The sequence below is a fragment of the Onychostoma macrolepis genome, chromosome 19, assembly GCF_012432095.1.
Source record: "Onychostoma macrolepis isolate SWU-2019 chromosome 19, ASM1243209v1, whole genome shotgun sequence".
Taxonomy (NCBI): Eukaryota; Metazoa; Chordata; class Actinopteri; order Cypriniformes; family Cyprinidae; genus Onychostoma; species Onychostoma macrolepis.
The window spans coordinates 32,416,115-32,442,030 of record NC_081173.1 but is presented as its reverse complement, the minus strand read 5'-3'; the positions used below and the strand labels follow the sequence as shown (position 1 = coordinate 32,442,030).

General features: G+C 33.8%; 1 protein-coding gene across 11 annotated transcripts in view; it reads right to left on the bottom strand.

The window, feature by feature from the left end:
- Positions 1 to 451: 451 nt before the first annotated feature.
- The window catches only part of fhod3a (formin homology 2 domain containing 3a), a 71,202-nt gene continuing 45,737 nt past the window's right edge, over positions 452 to 25,916 (bottom strand). For 5 of the 11 annotated variants that reach the window (XM_058753000.1, XM_058753003.1, XM_058753002.1 and 2 more), the window contains 17 exons: positions 24,930 to 25,193; positions 24,622 to 24,675; positions 22,215 to 22,349; positions 22,047 to 22,097; positions 20,346 to 20,536; positions 17,578 to 17,904; positions 15,646 to 16,496; positions 15,024 to 15,182; positions 14,499 to 14,681; positions 10,506 to 10,625; positions 10,260 to 10,421; positions 7,921 to 8,111; positions 7,506 to 7,710; positions 5,998 to 6,021; positions 4,896 to 5,097; positions 4,114 to 4,272; positions 452 to 2,880 (listed from right to left, as the gene is read on the bottom strand). In XM_058753000.1, coding sequence (XP_058608983.1) covers positions 2,801 to 2,880; positions 4,114 to 4,272; positions 4,896 to 5,097; positions 5,998 to 6,021; positions 7,506 to 7,710; positions 7,921 to 8,111; positions 10,260 to 10,421; positions 10,506 to 10,625; positions 14,499 to 14,681; positions 15,024 to 15,182; positions 15,646 to 16,496; positions 17,578 to 17,904; positions 20,346 to 20,536; positions 22,047 to 22,097; positions 22,215 to 22,349; positions 24,622 to 24,675; positions 24,930 to 25,193 — 3,358 coding nt within the window. In that variant the 3' untranslated portion in view covers positions 452 to 2,800. The other 6 variants (XM_058753001.1, XM_058753010.1, XM_058753005.1 and 3 more) reach the window with 5 other exon arrangements.

Here is a 25,916-nt window from a genome sequence, read left to right as displayed (position 1 = left end):
GTTTTTATTGCAGGGTGTGATGCATGCAGATCAAAATAAATAAAAAATGAAATAATAATGATAATAATATAAAAATAATGCAATACTATAAATAAAAAATAAATATAATAAAAACAAAGAATAAAAAAGAAAATAAACAAAAACAATGAATGGAAAAGTAAATAAATACATAAATTAATAAGTAAATGAAAAAAAATATATATAAAAATTTGGAAAATAAATAAAAAAATAAATTAAATAACAATAAATAAATTAAAAATAAATACAGAAAATAAATAAAAGATAAACAAAATAAAGAACAAAATGAAAACAATAAAAGCATGCATTCATAGAAATGTTCTTATGTATTCAATGGCCTGTTTAGTTTATCTATTAACTAAATATGCAGTTCATTTATTACACTCTGCGGATGCCAGAAATGCATAGATCCAATCAAACATTGCCAGCAGTCTTATTTCAGAAAGGGTTTTTATTGCAGGGTGTGACGCATGCAGATCAAAGTGAAAATATTACAGTACAAGGCCTTCAATTCTGCAAAATGAGTTCAGATTCCATGTGCTCAAGAAACGAACTAACATTACTGATGTTTCAGCAGGTAAAAACAGACGAGTGGATCATGCAAGTTCATTGTTCTGAAATAAAAGGCAAGTAAAACCAAACACAATTCTCTGTTCAAACACTGTAAACTAGTTTTGCTGCTGGCGAGAGAAACGCTGAGCGTGGCGCTTATGGCTTCAGTTGTCTTCCTTAAATTAGCATGTACAGAAAAAACAATCTACAGAAATTACAAAAGAAAACAAAAGGGCATTAACATTTACAGTCTCGTTCATCGTCAAAAATACTTTCACCATTTTGTACATTTAGAATAATTTTTGGAGACAGAATGCATCTGATGTAGAGCTCATACAAATCTTATAAAGTCTTGTTTTCCCTTATAATAATAATGGACGTTAAGGTGCAACATGATGGTTCTCATGACAGCATGAACCGACACAAAACTCTCAGATGACCCTGGAGGATGATGACAGATAGAAAATAAATGTACGAGTATCTTAAAGGCCTCTGGGTTTCTGTTGAAGATCTCAGAAACATGAATGAGCGAGTTACTGTAGTTCCTTCTGTGTCAAAGGCACATCGAAATCTGCTATAAAACACTCACAAATCAAACAAAAGATGCTTATAGAAACCAGAGGACCAAAACAAGAACCAGGTCATTTAACCCTCACAATGCATTCAAAATCTGATACTATTGTCATATTCTGGGCCCATTTGGACATGAAGAATCATTATTTTCATACCGTATATTCATACCTTAATATTTTTAACTAATTTAAACCATATTGTATCTCATCAGCAATTTCTCATGAATGCGGAAAAATTCTAAGTTTTGAATGTTCCCATGTTATTACAGCATTTAACCCTTTATTATTAATTTAAAAATTAAGAAATTCTTTGTCATTTTAAATTACACATGGACCAGACCAAAAAATCTAAGATGCAAAATATGTATATGTATTTTTTCAATATTGATGAGATATTTTATTGGAAAATATAATTGTATGAAATTTATAAAAAAATATAATCTGTGAATTACCAGTATTAACCCCTTTGGAATGAACAGAGTTTAATTAAATTCCTTTGAATTTATATCTTGTGAATAGCCCAAATGTATGAAAACCGACATATTTATTACTATCAAAACATAAATATTACTCTGAGAATTTTTCTAATAAAATAAATTCATTTTACTTGCATAAACTTTCAATTTCATATTGAAATTTTAAATGGTCAGTTTTTCATGCTGCAGTGGTTCATCAATAGTTGCACATATTCATGTGCATCAACAAAATTCAGTCCAGAAGTATCTGAGATATGGGGAAAAGGTTAAAAATATTTTACAAATGTTTTTGACACTAATATAACTTCATAGATTATTTTACAGAAGGTATTTGTGACACTAATGGTGCTCCATACAAACCCGGGTCAAAAATGACCCAAGCACGAAACACGTTATATCTCTGAAAGAATAACTGTAAAAAATCTGAAAAAAATAAACAATGTGTATTTTGAGGATCTTAGAGCATCTGCAAAGTTTGGTCCCGTACTAAAAACTATGCATTGTTTAATAAAATTTCTGCATTTCTTCTGGGTCAAAACAGACCTGAATGCATTATGAGGGTTAAAGATAGAAAACTGAACTGCACAAAAAGAAGAGTCTGTGCATGTTTAAAAGGTGTTTTACTGTCTGAAAACCACATCTAGGATTGTAGGATTTAAAAAAAATACACACATTTAATATCTGGTGAAAGTTGTCCCTTCATATTGTACATTTAACAATAAATAATCCAAAGTATCAGACCACAGTTTCACTGATCTGACCGACGCAAACATAAAGTGAATCAAGACATTTAAAGCCACCGTTTCACCGTTACTCTAATTTTGAAAGTTATAAATAGAAATAATTCAATTGAAACGACAGTCAAACCCTGAGTTAGTGTTCAGTCGGGGTAAAAACATCTTATTCTTACCTTTCATTAAACAAAACTGTAAAGGGATTTTACATCATCACAGTGACGGCCTGTGAATGGCTGGTGAGGCGTGTATGTAATGAGGGGGTGTGGCTTAGAATCAAACACACAGTGTGGAGGCGGGGCTTTGTTGTATATATGACCAGTGAAAGATTCTGCAGCCGTTTCATTATTAAACCATGTTTTTACTGTGGTGTCTTGGATTTTCTGTTGTCTTGAGATGAGTTCTGCTGAAGGCAACAGCGTCAGTGTGTTTTGGACGGGACGTCCCATTACACTGGCATCTCTGACGTGTCCAATCCCAGCGCTTGAGCTTCTTCTGCGGTCAGACCGCCCTTCAGAGTCCTCCTCACTGAGACACAATGTTAGCATTAGTCTCTGCTTAACTCAAGAACAACATCATCATTTTTCATAAATGAATTCATAAGGCTTCTAAATGATGAACATGATCAAAGCTCACAATCTGCTCCATGCCTTCTGATTGATAGTTTAGTTTTTTAGTGTAATTGTACAAACGTCCCGCTTCAGCTACTGTTTCACGTGTCTTTCTGCTGTCAAATCTTGACTGATTTTTATCAAGTTACCGTCAGAATAACTTATGAATAATAATGAATTTTGTTGGAACTTTGAAAAACTGTTTTGTTCCTCTGTTGTGAACTGCTAAATGCATAAATGTGAATTTAACTCTTATATTGCTATAATCAAACTGTTTTATTTTTTGTCATATTGTTAGTAATATTTCAAGATGAACACTAAATAATACAAAAACAATCAAAATAAAACACTGAAATTTAAATAAATCGTAAAAATGTAAAAATAAAATGATAAAATTACTAAACACTTAGTAAAATTACTAAAATCATAAAACAAATAATTAATATAAATAAATTATTTGAAAATAAAATATTCAGAATAAATCACAAAATTATGATTTTATTAATTTTTACAAAGTATTTTTATTTTATACTGTTTTTATAAATTTACCATTATTTATTTAAAATTGTACATGTTTACGATGTGTTTTATTTTATTAGTTTTTGTCTTTATTTAACATGTTTGTGCTTTTACCTATTATTTAGATCATTTTTTATCAGTATCTGCTATACTGTTATAAAGATCTCATTGATTTATATTACAAGCATCAGAATTTCATGATATTATATATATATATATTATATAATAGTACTTGCATATCATTGCTCTTTTGTTGATTTTGATTGCTTCCATTGTCCTCATTTCTAAGTCAGACAGAATGGCAAAGCTAACTGAACTGCCACCATTTAGAATTAAACAAACGTGTATTTGTGGTGACCCGAGCTGACCAAACAGTTAATCGTGAAATGTTTGCGCTTTGTAGAGTACAGTACCAGCAGTTCAAGCATTTTCATAGGATCTAATTTGTAAAAAAACTGAGCCGTTTCCCCCCATATTCTCACTATATCTGACTGTATGAGCCATAAAAGCCTGATGGATCAAACATGATTTCCTTTTATATTTTGTGTAATTGTTCAGTAAATTGTTACATTTGATAAAATTCCATTTTTCATTTCAAGTGTGAAGAGACCAGCTCTGTAGCTGAACTTACGTGACTTGCGGTTGGCGCGTGAGCGGCGTCGCTCGCGGGGTTGCGCTCGCTCTCTGGGACTCTGAGTGGCTGATCGTACGATTCTCTCCATGATCTCATCTGCAGCGTCGTCCGTCGTGCACTGAGACTCTTCATTCGCTGCGGCCCATGCGGTGCGGCCTACAGAGAGACAAACGAGGAAGTCAGACCGATTCACCAGAACGTGTGTGTGTGTGTGTGTGTGTGCATGTTTGTGTGCATGACTTTTTAATTAGGAATAAAATATTAGATAGATTCCAGTCAGGTTTTAGAGCTGGCCGTAGTACAGAGTCTGCTCTTTTGAGGGCTTCTAACGACTACCTCTGAAGCGCTGATTCTGGAAGCTGTGTTGTCTTACTTAACATCTTAACATTTGTTACAGTTGATCATAATAGACTCTTACTGCTCTAAGACTTTAAAATATCAGTCATTGATATCTACCACTGAGAGCCTTGGGTACAAATGCCAGTTTATTGTGCAAGTGTTTGGTAGTCTAGGACATGTACACAGACTTTGCATTGTGGGTCTATCTAAAACAAGGGCTAAACAGTTGGCAAAGTACTGTTCAATCTCAGCAATTACAGGAATCATGTTTATTTGGAAAAAGCGATGTTTCCTGTACCCTTAGAACTGTATAATCCATAACAATGTGCTGATCTGTTTTAATCTGTTGGGATTATTCAAATTTGATTCCTAATGAAATTTGACTTGTAATGTGGAATCAAATAAAGTATATAAAATGTGTGTGTGTGTGTGTGTGTGACCTCTGTTGGCACGTGTGCGTGTGCGCGTCCTGAGGCCCGTCGCTCCGGGGCTGTCGTTGTCTCCTCTCTGCAGGCTGCTCTTCAGCACGGCCTTCATCTGCTCGTGTTCGGCTGCGTCTTCAGCGTGACACAAACTCTGCGGCTCCATCTGCGGCTCCACGGGAGGAGCGCTGCTGCTGCTGCTCACACACACACGACCTGCCTGCACACACACACACAGACCATCACAAACTACACACTGATTATACATTATCATAAATTATACATTTTATAAACATCAAAATGTTAAATTAAAATAAATCATTAAAAAAACTATTTTTAACTCAATTATTTATAATTTAAGATATTGACTATTTATTTGAAGTAATATTAAAGTATTTTTTATCAAATTAATACACTTAATAAAATTTTAACAAATCATAAAAATAAATAATATAAAGAAATTATTTGAAAATAAAACACTTAAGATTTAACACATAAATGTTAAATTAAAATAAATACCACCAAAATAAAACACTAAATCTTTTATTATTTATTTAAATGTTAGTGTTTTGATTTTTTGTTTTCAAATTTCCAGTATTTTAATTTGACTCAAATCTTTTTTACTTTAAATATATAAATATAAACTTAAAATATGAAATATATATATATATCAAAATAAAATACTAGAGTTTAAATAAATCATAATGTCAAATTAAAATAAATAAATACTCTTAAAATAAAACAATTAAAATAAAGATGAAAAAATATGAAATATTTTAGTAGTTTACTTACATGTATTTTGACTATTAACCAACATCAGAGAACCGTGAACATGTGAATTTGTTGTTAAATTACTAGGTTAAACTATTTAAGGTTAAAGCAAACAAACAAAAAAGTTTGGGAATCCCTGATGTAAAGAATCATTTATACATTTACACCTCAAACTCTCACGATTACACACACATGCATCAGACCAAATCAAGACAAAAACACAGCGGAGCGCTTCCAGGTTAGAAACACCACATGTGCAGATCTGATCAGGGTTATACACTGATGCTCCATTAGTGACTCATGAACATGAACGAATAATATACGTCAGAACAAACGCACACCCTCATACCTCACTGTCCTCTTCATCATCCGTCTGGGGTGAGAAACAGAGAAATCAACCATCAACCATCTGCAGTCTCAAGTAATGTAGTAGTGATTGTCATATGATCAGATTTATGAATATTCATCAATCTAGCCCCACCCACACTACAAAATATTCATATCTATATCTCTGCCCACATCACTAATGAAAATCTCTAGCTCTGCCCGCATCACAAAATATCTATAGTCCCACCCACATCACAAAACAATCACAACCTCAGCTCCGCCCACATCATATAATAATATCTACAGTCCCGCCCACATTTACTACTACATCACTAAATGATTTTTCTGAAGAACAGCAGGCAGTTTAACTGTTAATTGTGAACAACTATCACTAAACAAAACAGTATTAAGAATCAAGGGGGTGTAAACTTTTGAACAGGGTTATTTTTTATAAATTCAACTATTATTTTCTCTTGTGGACTATATGTAAACATCTTGTGAAATATCTTATTCAGGCCAGTACTAAATAAACATTAACATGCATTTTATATGATCCCTATTATTTTGGTAAAATAATTCACATTTTGCAGATTCTGAAAGGGGGATGTAAACTTTTGACCTCAATTGTATCTGTTCTAGTCTGAAAAGTGAGAGGGTGGGTTAGTTTAGGGCAGGGTATTCAAGTTTATTTTGTATAGCGCTTTTTTTTTTACGATACAATCGTTGCCATCATAAAAATGTAGAAGGAAGATAAATGATTTTAAAATAAAAACATTCAAAAGAACATTTATTAAACATTACTTAAAATCAAACAAATCAAAATAAATGATTAAAAATTTAAAATAAAATACTTTTTTTTTAAATCAAAAATATGATTTTTCTTTCTTCAAAAAAAATGCTAAAAAAAAATCATATAAATAAATTATTTTAAAATGAAAACAATGAAAACTTACTAAAAATAATTACAATCATTTAAAAATACTTGGAAAACTATCAAAATGAATTATTTATTAATTATTAATTAAACATATTAATCAAATTTACATTATAAATTATTAAAATTATAAAAATAAAAGGAATCTTTTAAAATAAAACAATAAAAGCCACCAGAAAAAAATCTAAATAAAATACTTACTAGAACAAATTAAAATCATTAAAATGTAAACTTAAAAAAAAAAAAAACATTTTAAAATAAAACAATCAAAATTAAAATATTACGAATTAAAATCATAAAATGTAAAATCAAAATAATTTAAAAATCAAAATTGAACATTCAAATAAATGAAATACATTATTTAAAAAAAATCTAAATAAAATACTAAAAGAACTACATCATAAAAATTCTAAATTAAAATAAATAATTTAAAAATAAAACAATTAAAATAAAATACTAAAAATGTATTAAAATCATAAAATGTCAAATGAAAAAAAGCAATCATTTAAAAACAAAAACAATCAAAATAAAACACTAAAATGATTACAAATAATAAAAATGTAAAATAAAAAGAGGTGTAGGTGTGTGTATCTCACCTGTGTGTTGAGGTCTGTGATCATCTTTCCTCGCGTCTTGTTTCTCTCTCTGTGATCGGCGCGCTTCTGTTTCTGCTGGAGGACGCGCTCGCGAGTGGTGCGGTACTCCAGAGCGAACTCGCTGAGGATTTTACTGAACCGAGTCACGCTGATCTCTCGAACGCTGTACGCCGGGTGACCCAGGAACAGCAGAAACGAGTGAAACCTATCACACACGCAACACCATTCATATTAAACCCACTCCCATCAAGTCTGACTTCAGATCTGACTTTTGATTATTTTTATAAATTATTTATTTCTATTTTACATTTTCATGATTTCAATTAATTTTTTGTAAGTTCACATAACCCAGATTTTACCCTGAGCTTTAGCAAACAGACCACATGACCTCTGACCTCTGGCGCTCACTCTTCACCTGTTTATAATCCTGCGGTGGACAGTTTTGAGGATGATGATTCTCTCGGCACAGTCCTTCAGGAAGTCCGACATTTTCTGCTTCAGCACCGGCTTCATCTCGTGCTTTGCGATGACTTTCAGGTGATCCCATGATGCTTTGCAGCGCCACTCCATCTGAGTCAGAGTCTCCTGCAGCTGGTCGAAGTCCACCTGCAGACCGAAGACACAAACGCAGACGTTACTTCCGCAGCATTAAGCTACGATTACAGTTTATTATTGTAGTTTTTATTTTAATATTTTAAATTTAATTTTTTCATTTAAAGTTTTAGTTTTTTTGTGTTTTTGTCATTTTTATTAGGTTTTTTTAATGTCTATATAGTTTTTAGTAATTTGTATTTTATTTAATAATTTTTTATTCCTTATTTGCAAGTTCTTCTCAATTGGTTGTTTTTCATGTTTATACATTTTATAGATTTTATTTTATTATTTATTTTATTAATTTGTATTTAATTGAATACATTTTTATTCCTCATTTGCAAACATCTTCCTCATTTGCATTTTTTAAAAAGCCTACATTGTTTTTATTACTTTTTATTTTATTTAATACATTTTACTTCTCATTTGCAAGTTTTCCTCATTTTAACAAAAATGTTTAAACACCTGTGTAGTTTTTTATTACTTTTTCTCATTCTCTCAAAAATGTTTTATTAATTTTTATTTTATGTCTTTATTTGATTTTTATTCCATGTCTAAATTAATTTTTATTAATTTCCATTTTTATTTTAATAATTTTTTATTTTACTTTATAAATGTTTATTCTCCATTCAGAAGTTGCTTTGGATAAAAACATCTGCTAAATTGATAAATGTAAATGTATTTTAGTTTTAGATATTTCAGTACTTAAACTAGATGAAAATAAAAATGTTGCCATGGCAACTACCTGAAAAAGTTTTTCTACATTTTATTTCAGTTAACGTTTATTTTATTTTAAGTAACACAATTTTTAATGGTTGTAGCTTTAGTGAATGATAATAACCCTGCATTGCGCTGACGATCAGGAACATGCTTTAAACTAGTGCTGCCAAACGATTAATCACATTCAAATGAAAAGTTTTTGTTTACATAATATACGAGTGTGTACTGTGTATTTATTATGTATATATAAATGTAAACACATGCATGCATATATTTAAGAAAAAAATGCTATGTTTCTATATTAAATATATTTATATATAATATAAATATATAGATGTATATACATGTAAATATTTTCAAAATATATACATGCATGTGTGTGTATTTATATATACATAATAAATATACACAGTACACATACATATAGTATGTAAACAAAAACTTATGCGATTAATCGCGACAACACTACTTTAAACATGTTGCTCAGGATCAGTAAGAACAGGCGTGTGTGTTACTTTAGCGGAGCTTTAGAGGAGTGTGTGTTACTTTAGAGGAACGTGTGTGTGTTACTTTAGAGGAGTGTGTGTTACTTTAGAGGAACATGTGTGTGTTACTTTAGAGGAGTGTGTGTTACTTTAGAGCAGGGTTCCTCGAATCTTACCTTGGAGGGCCAATCTGCTGCAGAGTTTAGCTCCAACCCTGATCAAACTCACCTACCTGTGATTTTCTAATGATCTTGAAGACACTGATTAGCACGCTCAGGTGTGTTTGATTAGGGTTAGAGCTAAACTCCGCGGGAAAGTGGATCTCGAGGGCTAGATTTGAGGATCCATGCTTTAGAGGAACATGTGTTACTTTAGAGGAGCGTGTGTTACTTTAAAGGAGCGTGTGTTTAGAGAAGCGTGTGTTGCTTTAGAGGAGCGTGTGTTACTTTAGCGGAGCGTGTGTTACTTTAGAGGAGCATGTGTTACTTTAGCGGAGCGTGTGTTTAGAGAAGCGTGTGTTACTTTAGAGAAGCGTGTGTTTAGAGAAGCGTGTGTTACTTTAGAGAAGCGTGTGTTACTTTAGCGGAGCGTGTGTTACTTTAGAGAAGCGTGTGTTACTTTAGAGAAGCGTGTGTTACTTTAGCGGAGCGTGTGTTTAGAGAAGCGTGTGTTACTTTAGAGGAGCGTGTGTTTAGAGAAGCGTGTGTTACTTTAGCGGAGCGTGTGTTTAGAGAAGCGTGTGTTACTTTAGCGGAGCGTGTGTTACTTTAGCGGAGCGTGTGTTACTTTAGAGGAGCGTGTGTTACTTTAGAGGAGCGTGTGTTACTTTAGAGGAGCATGTGTTACTTTAGCGGAGCGTGTGTTTAGAGAAGCGTGTGTTACTTTAGAGGAGCGTGTGTTACTTTAGCGGAGCGTGTGTTTAGAGAAGTGTGTGTTACTTTAGAGGAGCATGTGTTACTTTAGCGGAACGTGTGATGGCGCCGATCTCAGAGTACAGGTCTGTGCCGTCGGGGAAGTTCTCCACCACGTTGCTGCAGACGTGATGCAGGAGCGACTGCTTATGAACCGTGTCCTTCACCTCAGGAACCTTCTCCAGATACGTCAGATCGAAGCCTTTGGCCTGCGCAAATATTATCATCATCAGTTAGATACATCAATATAACGATAATATTGTGTTTCAGTGCGTGTCTCGCTGAAGTCTTACGCTGGAGCCGTTTAGGAAGTTTCCAATCGCCAGCAGAGTCGATAAGATGAAGCGCAGCGTTCTGTTCTTCTCCAGCTGATCCATGCCCTCCTTCAGGTCCTGTAGCGGCTCGGCCACTTCCTGTCAAACCAGAAACACGATTAACATGATTGCATGATTAATAGTGTCATTTATTATGAATGGAGCTACTAAAAGTTTTATTAAAAGTTTGAATTCATTTTTATTTGAGATTTTCTGTTTTCATGTTAAAGTTGTATTCATTTTGTAGTGTTTTTTCCAGTTGTTTTTTTTATATGTCCCCTAGTGAAAAATAAATATACTTAAATGTATTTGAAATACATTTATTTCATGCTAAGTATACTACAAATACATTTTCATATTTATGAACTTAATAAAATGCCCTGAAATTGTACTTTTAGTGTACTAAACTGGTATACTTAAAGTCTGCTAAATTGGAACAACTAATTTTGTACTTAAAGCACTTTAATCGTGCAGATGGAGTGCTGAAGTACAATTAAAGATATGCTTAATATATTTGATTGTGCTAAAGTGGAACATTTTTAGTTATTTTAGTAAATCAAAGTAAACTAAATGATCTGAAACTTTATTTCAGTTCAGTATTTTTTTTTATTACAAGTAATTAAAACGTTTCTATAGGTTTCATTTTAATTTTAGTAATTTTGTTGAGTCGTCATTTTTATTATTTATGTATTTTTTTTAAATGCCCATAATTTTAATCACTTTATTTTAGTTTTACTTTGAGTTATTTGTAGTGCATCAAAACTGAGAAACGTTTCCCTGGCAACTAGCTGAAATTAAAGTTTTAAAGTTTTTATTATGTTCTTTTTCAGATAAAATTTATTTTATTTCAAGTAACAAAAGTTAAAAAAAAATAAAAAATTATGGTGAAAGTAAATGAAAATGAGAAAATGTTGAAAGCTGAAATAATATTTTAACTTTTTTTTAATTTAAGTATATATATATATATATATATATATATATATATATATATTATACACACATTATTTCAGTTAACTTTTATTTTACTTTTTTTGTGGTTTAGTTTTAGTTAGTTAACCCTGACGATTAATTAACCTATTAAATGCCCAGGTCATTTTGATACCGCATGAAAGATGAAGCAGCATCGTGAGCAGAAGAGTTATAGGACGTGTTTTACAAGCAGGTAAACACCACATTCCCTGTGTCTTCAGGATCTGAGATGGAGGGGAAAACAAATGTGTTTCTGGTTATTGAGTCTTTTGTTTGTAGCACACGATGTTCCTCTCCATCAGGACGACTGAAAACATCTCCTGCGTCAGAGAACGATAAAACACCAAAACCTGAGGAATGCTGGAAACTTCACAGAGAGAGAGATGGGAATGTTTTGTGCTCTCTGAACGCTTTCACCTCTGCAGGTAAAGAGAGTCTGTAAACGTGACGTCAGCGAAGTCTAATATCAGTACTAATGCAAGTGTAAAAGTCTCTGCACACTGAGCCTGAAATTATCGTCCGAAATTTTTGCACGTTAAAAAATAAATACAACCTTATGTTGTGTCAATCATGTTTACACATTGCCTCCGAAACTTTTGTCCATAATAAAAAAAATTCGGACCAGGTTAGATTTTCTGCGTTAGCATCCGTAGCAAGCATTTTGATGATGAATACGAAAAAATGAATACAGAAATTTCTGACTCAGTGTGCAAGGATAACACTGTGATTCTTTCAAAACATTGATCTGAGTGTTTGATCATTTTATGACTAAGGCCGTGCTCTTCATACATCTTAAGTTGAGTTGAAAACATGTTTAACCAGTGTTATTATAATATTATAGTTTCTATTATTATTTTTGTTTTATTTTTATATTTTCTGTTTTAATTTAGATTGTAGTTAAAATTTGTATTAATTTTTATTTCAGTTTTAGTTTTGGTTATTTTTAGGGTTGTTCCGATTCCGATACTAGTATCGGAAATTCCACCGATACCACAAAAAATCGGCGAGTACTTGAACCCATGTACCGATCCTATACCATTTTTAAACAAGACCTATAGTTATGCCTAACGCTGCAAATCGAAAATCGATTCTTCTTGCGAAGAATAAATACAAATGTGGTAGCGCATTGCCAGTAAATCACTTGCATATGTGACTAAATCTTCACCCTGGGCAACTAAATGATGTCTAATATTAGCCACTGGCTAATAAACGCTCAGATTTTACTCGCCAGTGTGTGAGTTGGAGGCTATGTATAAGTTTAGCACAGATATATTGTCACTCGCTGAACACTCTGAGCGCTTCAGAGTTCCACTCTCCGTCAAGTGATCTATTTTTCAGATCATCTGAATGAATGCGCAGCGCACCTGTATTTGACGTACCGTAAACTCTAGTGTGAAGTGCACGACTCGCCGTCGCTTTGCTTTTTTCCTCACACGCAGAGAGAGAGAGAGAGAGAGAGAGTCTTACATGTAGCGCGTCAATTCTGCATGGTATGTAAACGATATTCTTTGTTGTATTTTCCTGTCAAAATAACGGAGTTCCTTTGGAATTCTTCAGCTTTTAATAACTGCCGGGTTCTCCGGTAGTAGGCGGAGCTAATGCGCAAACGACAATCTCATTGGCTGGCGCTCACCTATTATCTTCCCTGGTTTGATTTCAGCAAATCAGTTTAAGCGAATGCAGAGAACGTGATTAATATTCATGAATCCAGCAGCTCGTTAATCCTTAGTGCATTTTATGTTGTTCTTAGTAGAACTCATAGTATGATTATTATCTTGTCAGTATTATTGATAGCTTCCCCCCCATATTTTACAGAAACACTGAATGACCAAAAAAGCACCACCACCAGTTCTGTTAAAATCACTGTATTCATACATGGTTACCAAGTTTTAATTCTAATTTCTAAAGTTATATCATTAAATAATACTCGATTATCATAATATATTTATAATGCTTGACTGACTGATGTTAAGAGTGTACTTTTAGATATTTAAATAGATGTGCCATTTTCCAAACATTATATATAATATTTTTTTGTTTACTTGCCAGACTATTTATCTATATCTCTATCTCTATCTATCTATCTAAAATAATTGTATCAATTCATACAGGGCTAGTAGTACACACAGCTGTAACCAGATACACACCCGGGTACCGGATCAGTACTCGGTATCGGCCGATACCCTGAGCCTAGGTATCGGTATCGTTATCGGGAAGGGAAAAAGGGTATCGGAACATCTCTAGTTATTTTAGTACATCAAGGTAAACTAATTGAGAAATGTATCTTGGCAACTAGCTAAAATTAAAATTAAAAAGTTTATTTTCAATTTTATTTCAATTAAAGTTAATTTTATTCCGAATAAAAAAATGTTTTAAAACCCTATGTTTAACCTGTTGCATTTAAGTAGCACTTTCGTTAGTTTTTAGATCGAACTGTCCCATTTTATCAGAATTCTGTCAATTCTTCAGAAAGAATGGCCAATCTTTGTAGAATTTTGTCAATTTTTGAAATATATTGAAAAAAAAAAACAGTTGCATGTACTCACAAATATAATATCATTCAAAAGGTTTAAAAAAAAAAAATTAATGCTTTCGTTAAGGACACATTAAATTGATCGAAAGTGACAGTGATATTTATAATGTTCCATTTCAAATAAATACTGTTCTTTTGAACTTTCTATTCATCTGTGAATCCTGTAAAATAAAATGTATCACAGTTTCCACAGAACTATTGAGCAGCACAACTGTTTTCATCATTGATAATAATAATAAATGTTTGTTGAGCAGCAAATCAGTATATTAGAATGATTTCTGAAGATCATGTGACACTGAAGACTGCAGTAATGATGCTGAAAATACAGCTGCGCATCACAGAAATAAATTACAGTTTAACACATATTCACATAGAAAACAGCTTTTTGAAACTGTAATAATATTTCACTGTTTTTACTGTGTTTTTGATCAAATAAATGCAGCCTTGCTGAGCAGATAAGACTCGCTCACCTTCTCGCTGGCTTCATAGTCGAGTTTGAAGGCCCAGAGCTGCAGGCGTGCTGAGAGCTCGCTGATGGAGGACAGTGTCAGCAGGAACTGCTCTGCGCTGCCCAGCGGAATGTCAGGATTCGCCAGCTGAGCTTCCTGGATCTTCTGCGTCTCTTCCTCTGTGGGAATCATCGTCAGGATTTTCTACAGCATGAGAGAGGGATGAGGCAAAATGTAACATTCTAAAATGGTGAAATTTAACATTGTGAAATGGCAAATTGTAACATTCTAAAACGGCAAAATGTAACATAGTAATATGGCAAAATGTAACATTCTAAAATGGTGACATGTAACATTCTATGGAAAAATGTTACATTGCAAGGCAAAATGTAACATTATATGGCAAAATGTGACATTCTAAAATAGTGAAATGTAACATTCTGAAATGACAAATTGTAACATTCTATGACAAAATGTTACATTCTATAAAGGCAAAATGTAACTTTCTAAAATGGCAAAATGTAACAGATGTGTGTTTTTCTGCACCTCAATGCCCTCTTTGTTGAGCGCGTACTCATCAAAGTTCAATATGGCAGTTTTAATGGTGCGCGGTGGGGGAAGAACCGTCAGACCGATGTTGATGGAGTTGCTGCGTTTGGAGTCCAGAATGATGATCTCCTGCCGCTTGCCATCCGCTGCCGTTTTCTGTTCAACACACGGATACAATCATCAGTGCAACAAATGACAGTCTGTCATTTCATTCATTTTTCTGAGCAATTCATTAATGAATTGTTCATAAGAGTCATTGGTTCAAACCAATAATTAATGAATTGAGCAAATTATTTAAGCATCGCTCATAAGACTCATAAGAGTTACACATTTGTTCAATAGCTGGATTCAGTGAGTATATACATTTTGAGCAATGTACTAATATTCATTAGTGCATTGCTCAAAAGAGTCAGATTAATTCAACAGCTGGATTCAGTGAGTTCATTTGTGTTGGTTCAAACCAAAAACGTATGAATTCATTCTTTTTTTAAGCAATTCATTAAAGCATCACTCATAAGAGTCATTTGTTTTTTGTGCAGTCAAAAAAGACACCAGAACAAAACTTCATTTGACTTGAGCAAAACATTTGTTTTGATTGTACTGTGCTCATTCTGCTCACCTTAGTCACGGGCATCTCTTTAGATTTGCTCTCAAACAGGTGTTCAAGTTTAGCCGTGTCAAGCTTGACAGGTTCAAGTCTGGACCAGAGCGACTCTTGGCTGCGTTTGTGGTTGCGGTAGATCGAGTCGGCGGGCCGGACTTCACTCCAGAACAAGCGAATGGTCTTCTTCCTCTTTTGGAAGAGTGGCGCTTGCTCCGACTGCTGCTGAGGAGGGGGCGGAGCCTGGCTGGAGAAGCAGGGAGGGGGCGGAGGCACACGGATGCTGAACATGGGAGGGGGCGGAGGACAGCCGAACATAGGGGGTGGGGGCGGGAGGTTAAAGGGGCAGGGCGGTGGCGGAGGGGGCGGAGCCAGCAGATCGCCGGAGCTGTATAAACTCCCAGAGTCCAGGACATCCTCGTCATCCTCGTCTCCCAGATCGGTGAAGTCGATGTCGCCGATGCGCAGATCCCGCGGACTCGCCATCAGCTGGTCCCAGATGCAGTCCGACTCCTTCTTCGGAGCTGGTGGCGGAGGAGGAGGTTCCTGCGTTTCTATTGGTGGAGAGGTGAGACCCTTCACGATGTCTCCGAAGCGCTCGGCAAACGCTCGCACGTTGCTCTGGTTCGCGACTTTCTTGTCTTCTTCATTCCCAGCATCGTTCTCTTCCAGAGGCGTCGCGTCCTGTGACGAATCCTCGGCCTTTTCTTTTGCGTCTCGCTCTTTGTCCTCGGCCAGCTCGTCTTCGTCCTCTTCTTCCTCCGAGGGTTTCTTGCTCTGCGAGTAGAGCATGTCCAGCATGAAGAGCTTGCTGTCGAGGATCTTGTTTCGTTGTTCATTCACGTCTCTGACGCTCTGAGGCCACTGACCTGCAGCAAACACACAGACAGAAAGACCTCAGATACACCGGTTACTAGTTTACCGATGGTTAGGCCCATCTCTGACCCTGATTTGTTAAATATTTCTTTTAATTTGATCATGATTTTAGCTACCATTAAGAGTGCAGTACTCACATTTTACTATGTTTAAATATATTTAGCCATATTCTTCTTAAAATTAGTGTAGAAAATGTCAAAAAAGTCTACATTTGGGCCAACTGATTATTATAGTTTAGCATTTCAAAATGGATTTTTATTTTTAAAATATATATTTTTATTTAATATATTTATTTATTTGTGTATTATGTTATATATAGATTTAATTTATAATATTATAATAAAATAATAATATAACTAATTTACATTGGTATGTATGAACATATATTATGTATTACATTTAATAATATTCCTTATTTAAATTTTATTTTAATTAGCTTTACATTTTAGTTCAGCTTTAGATATAGCAATATTTTAGCTGTTTAAATGTTTCATTTTAATATTTCAGATTTTCTATATTTAATTTTACATAACTTATAGAATTTATATGAATTAATAATAATTATTATAATATAATTAATTCATAATAAATGATATAATAAATTAATACATACAATTATATACAGTACATGTGTATGTATATTATGTATTATATTACATTTAATAATATTTATTATTTTAATTTTACCATAATGTTTTAAAATTTTTCAGATTAACTTTACATTTTAGTCCAGTTTTACTTGTAGCAATTTTTATAGTTAAGCATTTTCAAATTAATTTTTTCCCAAATTTAAAAATAAATAAATGAATAATATATATATATATATATATATATATACACACACACACACACACATACACACACAGTTATTCTGAATTATATTCAATATAACACATATGTTTATTAAGTATTTTACTAAATATAATAATATTTAATATTTACAATTTTTAACCAACTTTAGTTTATTTTTAACCAAATTTAGTTTATTTATAGTTGAAGCAATAATTATTTTTTATAGTTTTTTTTTTTTATGGACACATTTCCTTAATATTATTTAGTAATCATTATTCTCACCCGTCTCCGCTCCGCCTGCAGTGAGTCGATCTTCCCTTTCTAGTGTGCTGCTGGCTGAGGATATACTGGAGGCGGAGCAGTTATCCTTCTCGTTCACTTCTTCGTTCTGTCGTTCTTTATCACTTAAGATCCCGCTGTCCTCCGCCTCTCCATCCGGCGCTTCCCGTTCAGACCCCTCCTCTTCCTCTTCCGCCTGCTCCTCAGCTCCGCCCACTTCCTGTTCAGCACTTATCTCCTCCACTTCCTCTTCCTGTTCCTCTCTGGGTTCTACGTCCTTCTCCTCGGGTTCTAGACTGGCCTCCACGTCCGGTTCTAGATCATTGGTGTCTGTGGGGAAGGTGATAGAGACTTTTTATGTTTTTGAGGCTCTTCTGTTCACCAAGGCTCAATTATTTAATCAAAAATATAGTAAAAATTATGAAATATTATTATGATTTAAAACAGCTATTTTCTATGTGAATACCTATTAAACTGTAATTTATTTCTGTGATCAAAGCTGTATTTTCAGCATCATTACTCCAGTCTTCAGTGTCACATGATCTTCAGAAATCATTCTAATATACTGATTTGCTGCTCAACAAACATTTCTGATTATTATCAATGTTGAAAACAGTCGTGCTGCACAATATTTTTGTGGAAACTTTGATAAATCTTATTTTTCAGGATTCACAGATGAATAGAAAGTTCAAAAGAACAGCATTTATTTGAAATATAATTTTTTATTTTTTTTAAATCTTACTTGATTTCTGAAGGATCATGTGACACTGAAGACTGGAGTAATGATGCTTTGATCACAGCAATCAATTACATTTGACTATAGATTCACATAGGTAACAGCTGTTTTAAATTGTATTGGTATTTCACAATTTCTACTGTATTTTTAATTACATAAATGCAGCCTTGGTGAACAGAAGAGAGCAGTATACAGTGTGTATAGTGTGCTTGTAATCAAGGTTCAACATGTGACTTCCTGCACTAATAAAGTCCCTCAGATGACGGGCTCTGCAAGGACCCTCTGTGGCCCCGAAAGCAGACCTCTTACGGATATGAACAGGGAACACACCTGTTTGTGTCAGCACTCCACCAAACACACACACCTCCTCTGAGAAATAACACACAGCCTGTTTGAGAGCGAGTGTGTGTGTGTGTGTGTGAGGTGATGGAGAGGTTACAGTATCAGCGCTCATGACTGAGTCCTTTTAAACAGTTAAATAAAGACACACTGACTTCAGAACAGTTGTTTTTGCTTTGCTTTTTCCAAACATGTTTCCTCGCGTGAGTTAAAGACTCGACCTGCCACCTCAAGACACGCGTCTTACTTCCTGTTTGTTTTATATGTTTATTTAACTTTTATGCATATGCATATGTACAGTTTTTTTGTTAAATATATATATATTTTTCATATTTTTGATGTTTCATATATAATGCATTTTATATAACACACACACACTTTTGCATTTTTATTTTCATATTTATATACAATTGATAATATTTAATATAATATATCCATATTTAATTGCATATTATTTTAAATATAATAATATTTCATTTTAATGTAGTATTTTAATTAGCTTGAATTTTTTACTCATATAGAACAAATTTATTTGTTTATTTAACTTAATACTGTATATGCATATATACATTTTTAAATGTATTTTTAAATTTGTGATATATTTTGGATCTTTCATATTCAATGTAATTTATACCACACACACATACAGCATTTTCAAAATAATTTTTATTTTGATATTTTAGATTTTTCATATTTATATAATATTTCAAAAATTTAATAATATACATTTTAATTGCATATTATTTTATATATAATAAAATTTTAATTGAGTAATTTTGATTGTTTACTTTTAACTTTAGTTTATATATATATATATATATATATATATGTGTGTGTGTGTGTGTGTGTGTGTGTAACTATAACCTAAAGTAAATGTGTGTGTGTTTATATATATACAGTATATAACACATAAAATATATTTTATATACTATAACTATATATATATGTGTGTGTGTGTGTGTGTGTGTGTGTGTGTGTGTATAGCATCACACGTGGCACGTTAAATCATTGCATGTTGAACATATGCAAAATTCTTGATTCTGTGAAACACATCAGCAGCTGTGGGACATTTCAACATGATAAACATCCATGACATCCTAAAAACCAATCATCTCTGTCCACACACACAAACATCTACCTTGACGTGAATCCAGACTCCTTCAGTGATTAAAACTAAACAGACAGGTCACCGGTTACTCATTTTTTGTGTTTTTTCTCTGAAATGATGTTATACGACAGCTTGCGTTCAGTGATTATAATGTGTCCCTGCAGCACAAAAGCAGTCATAAGCAGCACAGCTATATTTGTAGCAATAGCCAACAATACATTGTATGGGTCAAAATTATCAATTTTTCTTTTATGCCAAAAATCATTAGGATATTAAGTAAAGATCATGCTCCATGAAGATATTTTGTAAATCTCCTACCGTAAATATATCAAAACTTCATTTTTGATTAGTAATATGCATTGCTAAGAACTTCATTTGAACAACTTTAAAGGTGATTTTCTCAATATTTAGATTTTTTTGCACCCTCAGATTCCAGATTTTCAAATAGTTGCATCCCGGTCAAATATTGTCCTATCCTTATTTATTCAGATTTCAGATGATGTATAAATCTCAATTTCAAAAGATTGAGCCATGTGACTGGTTTTGTGCTCCAGGGTCACATATTGAGCGTGTGTCAGGTGGATGTACCTGGTTCAGAAGGCGGGTACGACGTGATGGGCGTGTCCTGCTCGTCCTGTGATGTCACAGAGGAGGGCGTGGCACTGTGGGATGATTGACAGGTGTCCGTCGGGCTCAGAGTGAGGCTGAGACCTCGAGGCGCAGAATGCATTCGCTCTCGCTCAAACTCCTCGTCCGCCAGTCGCTCGGCCGTCCGAAACCTGACACACACGTTCATCAAACACAGTCAATCCTGTCTGCTCCGCTTCTCCTCTCCTCGCTCTGAAGACACGTTCTCACGCTGTGTGTTCACAGTCAAACGGGACGGGAATGTGTGGAAGCGAGAGGAGGAGGAAAAATGTGTTTGGATTCGAGGAAAAGTGGGTTAAAAAAGGCTGAGGAGGGAAAATAAGACTAAACCTGTTCAAGATGTGACATCACACACACACACACACACACACACACACACTCTGCATAACACTGCATGACCTATGAGAGACACCTCAAAAAAGCATAATAGTCTGATACATTAATATAAAAGTATTTAAGAATATTAAGATAATAAAATAAATACTTAAATACTTAATATTAATTAGTTTGTGTGATGAAGATGTATTTTTATCTGTGTGTGTGTATATATTAGGGGTGTAACGGGGGGTAACGGTACACGTATTCATACCGAACCATTTCGGCACGGGTCTTTCGGTTTGGTACGCATGTGTACCGAACGAATACGGTATTTTTATTTTTGCTTTCAGGAAATTCAAATAATAAATGGTGTTTTGACAGTCCGTGGAAAGACATCAGTGTCCACAGCTCGTTAGTTCATTAGAGAAATGAAGCCTAAAAGAGCATTTCGCCAAATATTACACCATATACTTATTATATTTTACTAAACCTGTTAGTCTTAATTATTGTTTAAATGAATCTGTTATGAAACATGCTATGACAGCCAGTGTGTAACTGAATATATTTTAACAAATAGCCTAGGAATTTTATTATTTAAAAGTTAATTTAAAAACTGCATTATGTGCGATTTACATGTTTGCATTCAATTTTTTTTTTAAGTTGAGTGTTGATCATCTATTTAAAAATAAATATTAATTAAATTTAAGTTTGGGTTAAGTTGTTAGGCATAGTTGTAACCTTATAATGTAAAAGGGCTCCCTATCTATCTATCCATCCACCCAGAATATAAAAGGGCACACACTTTATTTATATATATATATATATATATATATATATATATATGTGTGTGTGTGTGTGTGTGTGTGTGTATATATTTACATTTACATTTAGTCATTTAGCAGACGCTTTTATCCAAAGCGACTTACAAATGAGGACAATAGAAGCAATCAAAACCAACAAAAGAGCAACAACATGCAAGCATTATGACAAGTCTCAGTTAGCCTAACGCAGTACACGTAGCAAGTGTTTGTTTGTTTGTTTTTTATAAAGAAAACAAGTAGATAGAATAAAAAAAGAAAGCTAGTGTTAGAGGGACACATAGATACAAAGAAGACTAATAAATACAAAGACGACAGATAGATAAAACAGAATTAGAATAGAGAGTGCTAGAGTTAGAGGGTCAAATAAAGATGGAAGAGATGTGTTATATACATATATATATATATATATATATATATATATTAGTTGCTAGGGTTTGACCCTTAATTCTCCATGATGTTTACTGACTAAATATGACTGGTCAACTATAGTGAATAAACTCACCTCTCCTCTCGAGCGTGTCTGGCCTCCTCCATGTTGGACACATAGTCCCGACTGCACACACACACACACACACACACACACACACACAGGCAGGAGGATGAGATCAGGTGATCTGTATTATGATAACTCATCATGTGTGTGTGATTGAGTGTATTGTAGCTGCTGGACCTGTGTCGGTTGCGCTCCTCTCTCTCGATGCGCTGCAGTCGCTCCTCTCGCTCCAGCCGGCGTCTCTCTCTCTCCGCCGCCAGAGACTCCTGATGCTGCCGGTACGACGACGACAGCAGGCCGCCCAGAGCAGGCCTAAACACCATCCATTACCATTAACACTGGCATTATCTATTAACACTGTGCATTCTCTATTAACACTGCATTGTCTATTAACACTGTGCATTCTCTATTAATACTGTGCATTCTCTATTAACACTGCATTCTCTATTAACTGTGCATTCTCTATTAACACTGTGCATTGTCTATTAACACTGTGCATTCTCTATTAACACTGTGCATTGTCTATTAACTGTGCATTCTCTATTAATACTGTGCATTCTCTATTAACACTGTGCATTCTCTATTAACACTGTGCATTCTCTATTAACTGTGCATTCTCTATTAACACTGTGCATTCTCTATTAACACAGTGCATTCTCTATTAACACAGTGCATTCTCTATTAATACTGTGCATTCTCTATTAACACTGTGCATTCTCTATTAACACAGTGCATGACATTCTCTATTAACACTGTGCATTCTCTATTAATACTGTGCATTCACTATTAACACTGTGCATTCTCTATTAACACTGTGCATTCTCTATTAACACTGTGCATTCTCTATTAACACTGTGCATTCACTATTAACACTGTGCATTCTCTATTAACACTGTGCATTCTCTATTAACACTGTGCATTCTCTATTAACACTGTGCATTCTCTATTAACACAGTGCATTCTCTATTAATACTGTGCATTCTCTATTAACACAGTGCATTCTCTATTAATACTGTGCATTCTCTATTAACACTGTGCATTCTCTATTAATACTGTGCATTCACTATTAACACAGTGCATTCTCTATTAACACTGTGCATTCACTATTAACACTGTGCATTCTCTATTAACACTGTGCATTCTATTAACACAGTGCATTCTCTATTAACACTGTGCATTCACTATTAACACTGTGCATTCTCTATTAACACTGTGCATTCTCTATTAACACTGTGCATTCTCTATTAATACTGTGCATTCTCTATTAACACAGTGCATTCTCTATTAACACAGTGCATTCTCTATTAACACAGTGCATGGCATTCTCTATTAACACTGTGCATTCACTATTAACACTGTGCATTCTCTATTAATACTGTGCATTCTCTATTAACACAGTGCATTCTCTATTAACACTGTGCATTCTCTATTAACACAGTGCATTCTCTATTAACACAGTGCATGGCATTCTCTATTAACACAGTGCATTCTCTTTTTTAATCATTTAACAACATATGTATATCGAATGTTCGCGCTCATGACATTCAACATGCAAAAATTATTTCATATTATTTTAGTAAATGTTTTATTTAGATTTATTTCAAAATTGATTTGATTTCACATTTTATGATTGAATTAATTATTTCCTTTTTATCAACTCATAAATGCCCTGAAGTGCCTCACAAATTTCGTAACACTGACACTGTTATTGAACTAAACTGAATCAACACTGAACTGAATGAAGCAAAATTAATATTTTTGAAAATATTGTAATAATTATAGTATAATAAAATGTATATTGTTACATAAAATAGTATACATTTATGTTATAATATACATTATAATATAATATAATATTATTTTATAAATGTTAATTTTCCATTATTGTGACATTAATATTTTATAGTCAGACAGACAGATAGATAGATGAATGATAAATAGATAGACAGATGTTAACAATTAAAACTATATTATATATGTAAATAAATATATGTAAATAAAAATAATATTGATAATAAACAAAATAATTAAAATAATAATGTGTAAATAATAAATAATACTGGTAATATAAAAATGATCATATATAAAATAAAAATATATTAAATAACATTTAGTTATGTAAATAAAAACATAAAATCACATTATGTATACACACACACACACACACACACACATATATATATATCTATATACACATAAATGAATGTATATTAAATTATAATAATACTGATAATATATTAAATAAGGTTATACATAAAATGATAATATATAAGTAAATAATACTGGTAATATAATAACAATAATAATAATAACAACAATAATATTCTGTAAATAATACAAGATATAATATAATATAACATTAACACAGTTGTTGAACTGAACTCAACACTGAATCTGAACTGATCTGAATAAACACTATATAGTTTTCTGTAGAGCTGCTCACAGCTGAAACTGAATTAGTTTCATAACTGATGAACATTGACACTGTTATTTTCCTGTTTATTAATGTGAAGCTGCTGAGAATCAATCTGTATGGTATACACCGCTCTATAGAAGTGAATGTGATTAGTCGTGCTGAGCTCACCGGTCATTGTGCTGTTTGTCTGCTGTGGATGAAGAACTTACAGCAGAGAACGACCTGAGAGAAAACACACACAGACAGAAAGAGTGAGTGTTAATGAAGATTCGGTTCAGAAACCATCATCAGACACTCGGAGCTTCACGAGCGATGTGTGACGCCGTTCACCTAAAGCATAAACATCAGCATCAAGCTTAACGTGAGGCATTCACACGGGGAACAGAAGCAGTGCTGATCATCAGCGAATCAGTGAGGAGTGAATCATCCGCTGGAGACACACGTGAGCAGGTGCATCATGGGATACCAGAGTCTACCTGCTGCTCTTCTGAGGCACTGTCTCCTCCTGCTCCTCCAGATCGTAGGAGAACAGGAAGAAGGGCGAGTGGGGCAGGTACGGCAGGTGGGCGGAGCCTCGCAGCGGAGGGCTGATCTCATTGGACGGCGGGACGCTGACGGACGACCGGCGCCGTGCCAGCAGATTGGCCAGGAGCGATGGCTGGGCGGAGTCAGGAGGGGGCGGGGCCTCCCTCGGCTCCACCTCCTCTTCAGGTGTGAGTTTGCTGCTGTGCTCTGATGTGCTGAAGAGCGGCATCATGGGTAAAATAAAACAGGGACTTGTGTTTGTGTTTTATTGTATGCTCCTGGAGACAGTGTTAAAACCAACCCACCACAAACACACTGATAACGTCTGATCAAAAACACACGTGTGTTGTCCTGCTAACTAATCAGCTACACAATATTGATTATGCATAATATAATAACAAAATAAATAATACTTAATACTAGGGATGCACCGATAGGATTTTTTTTTGGCTGACACCGATACCGATTTTAACAAACAACTATTGGCCGATTCCGATACCGATATTGGTCAATTGCATAAAGCAGGGCTTAAAAACGAAAAAAATACAAATAAAAATTTGATTGGTTCACTCCGAGCAGAATCTGTATTTAAATGTTTCTGTTCCTGCGTTTCTCTGTATTATTACAGTTCTGAAACCGGTTTGATAAGAAAAAAGCATGTTCGTTTTTTTTACTTTTTCTTTGCCTATAATAATAATAATAATAATAAAGTACAGCGTTTTCTTTACTCAAAAGAAAAAAAAACACATGAAGAGAGTCTTGATCTGGTAGCCTATCTTGCGCTTAGTCATAGCCAATACAGCATCATCTTTTCTAGATTATGACCAAATGTATTAAACAAAAGAAAAACTGTCAACGCTTTTAAGACATTAAAGTATTTTTTCAAGATATTTACACATTTCTGCAGCATAGATTAAAAAAAAAGCTACCCTTATAAG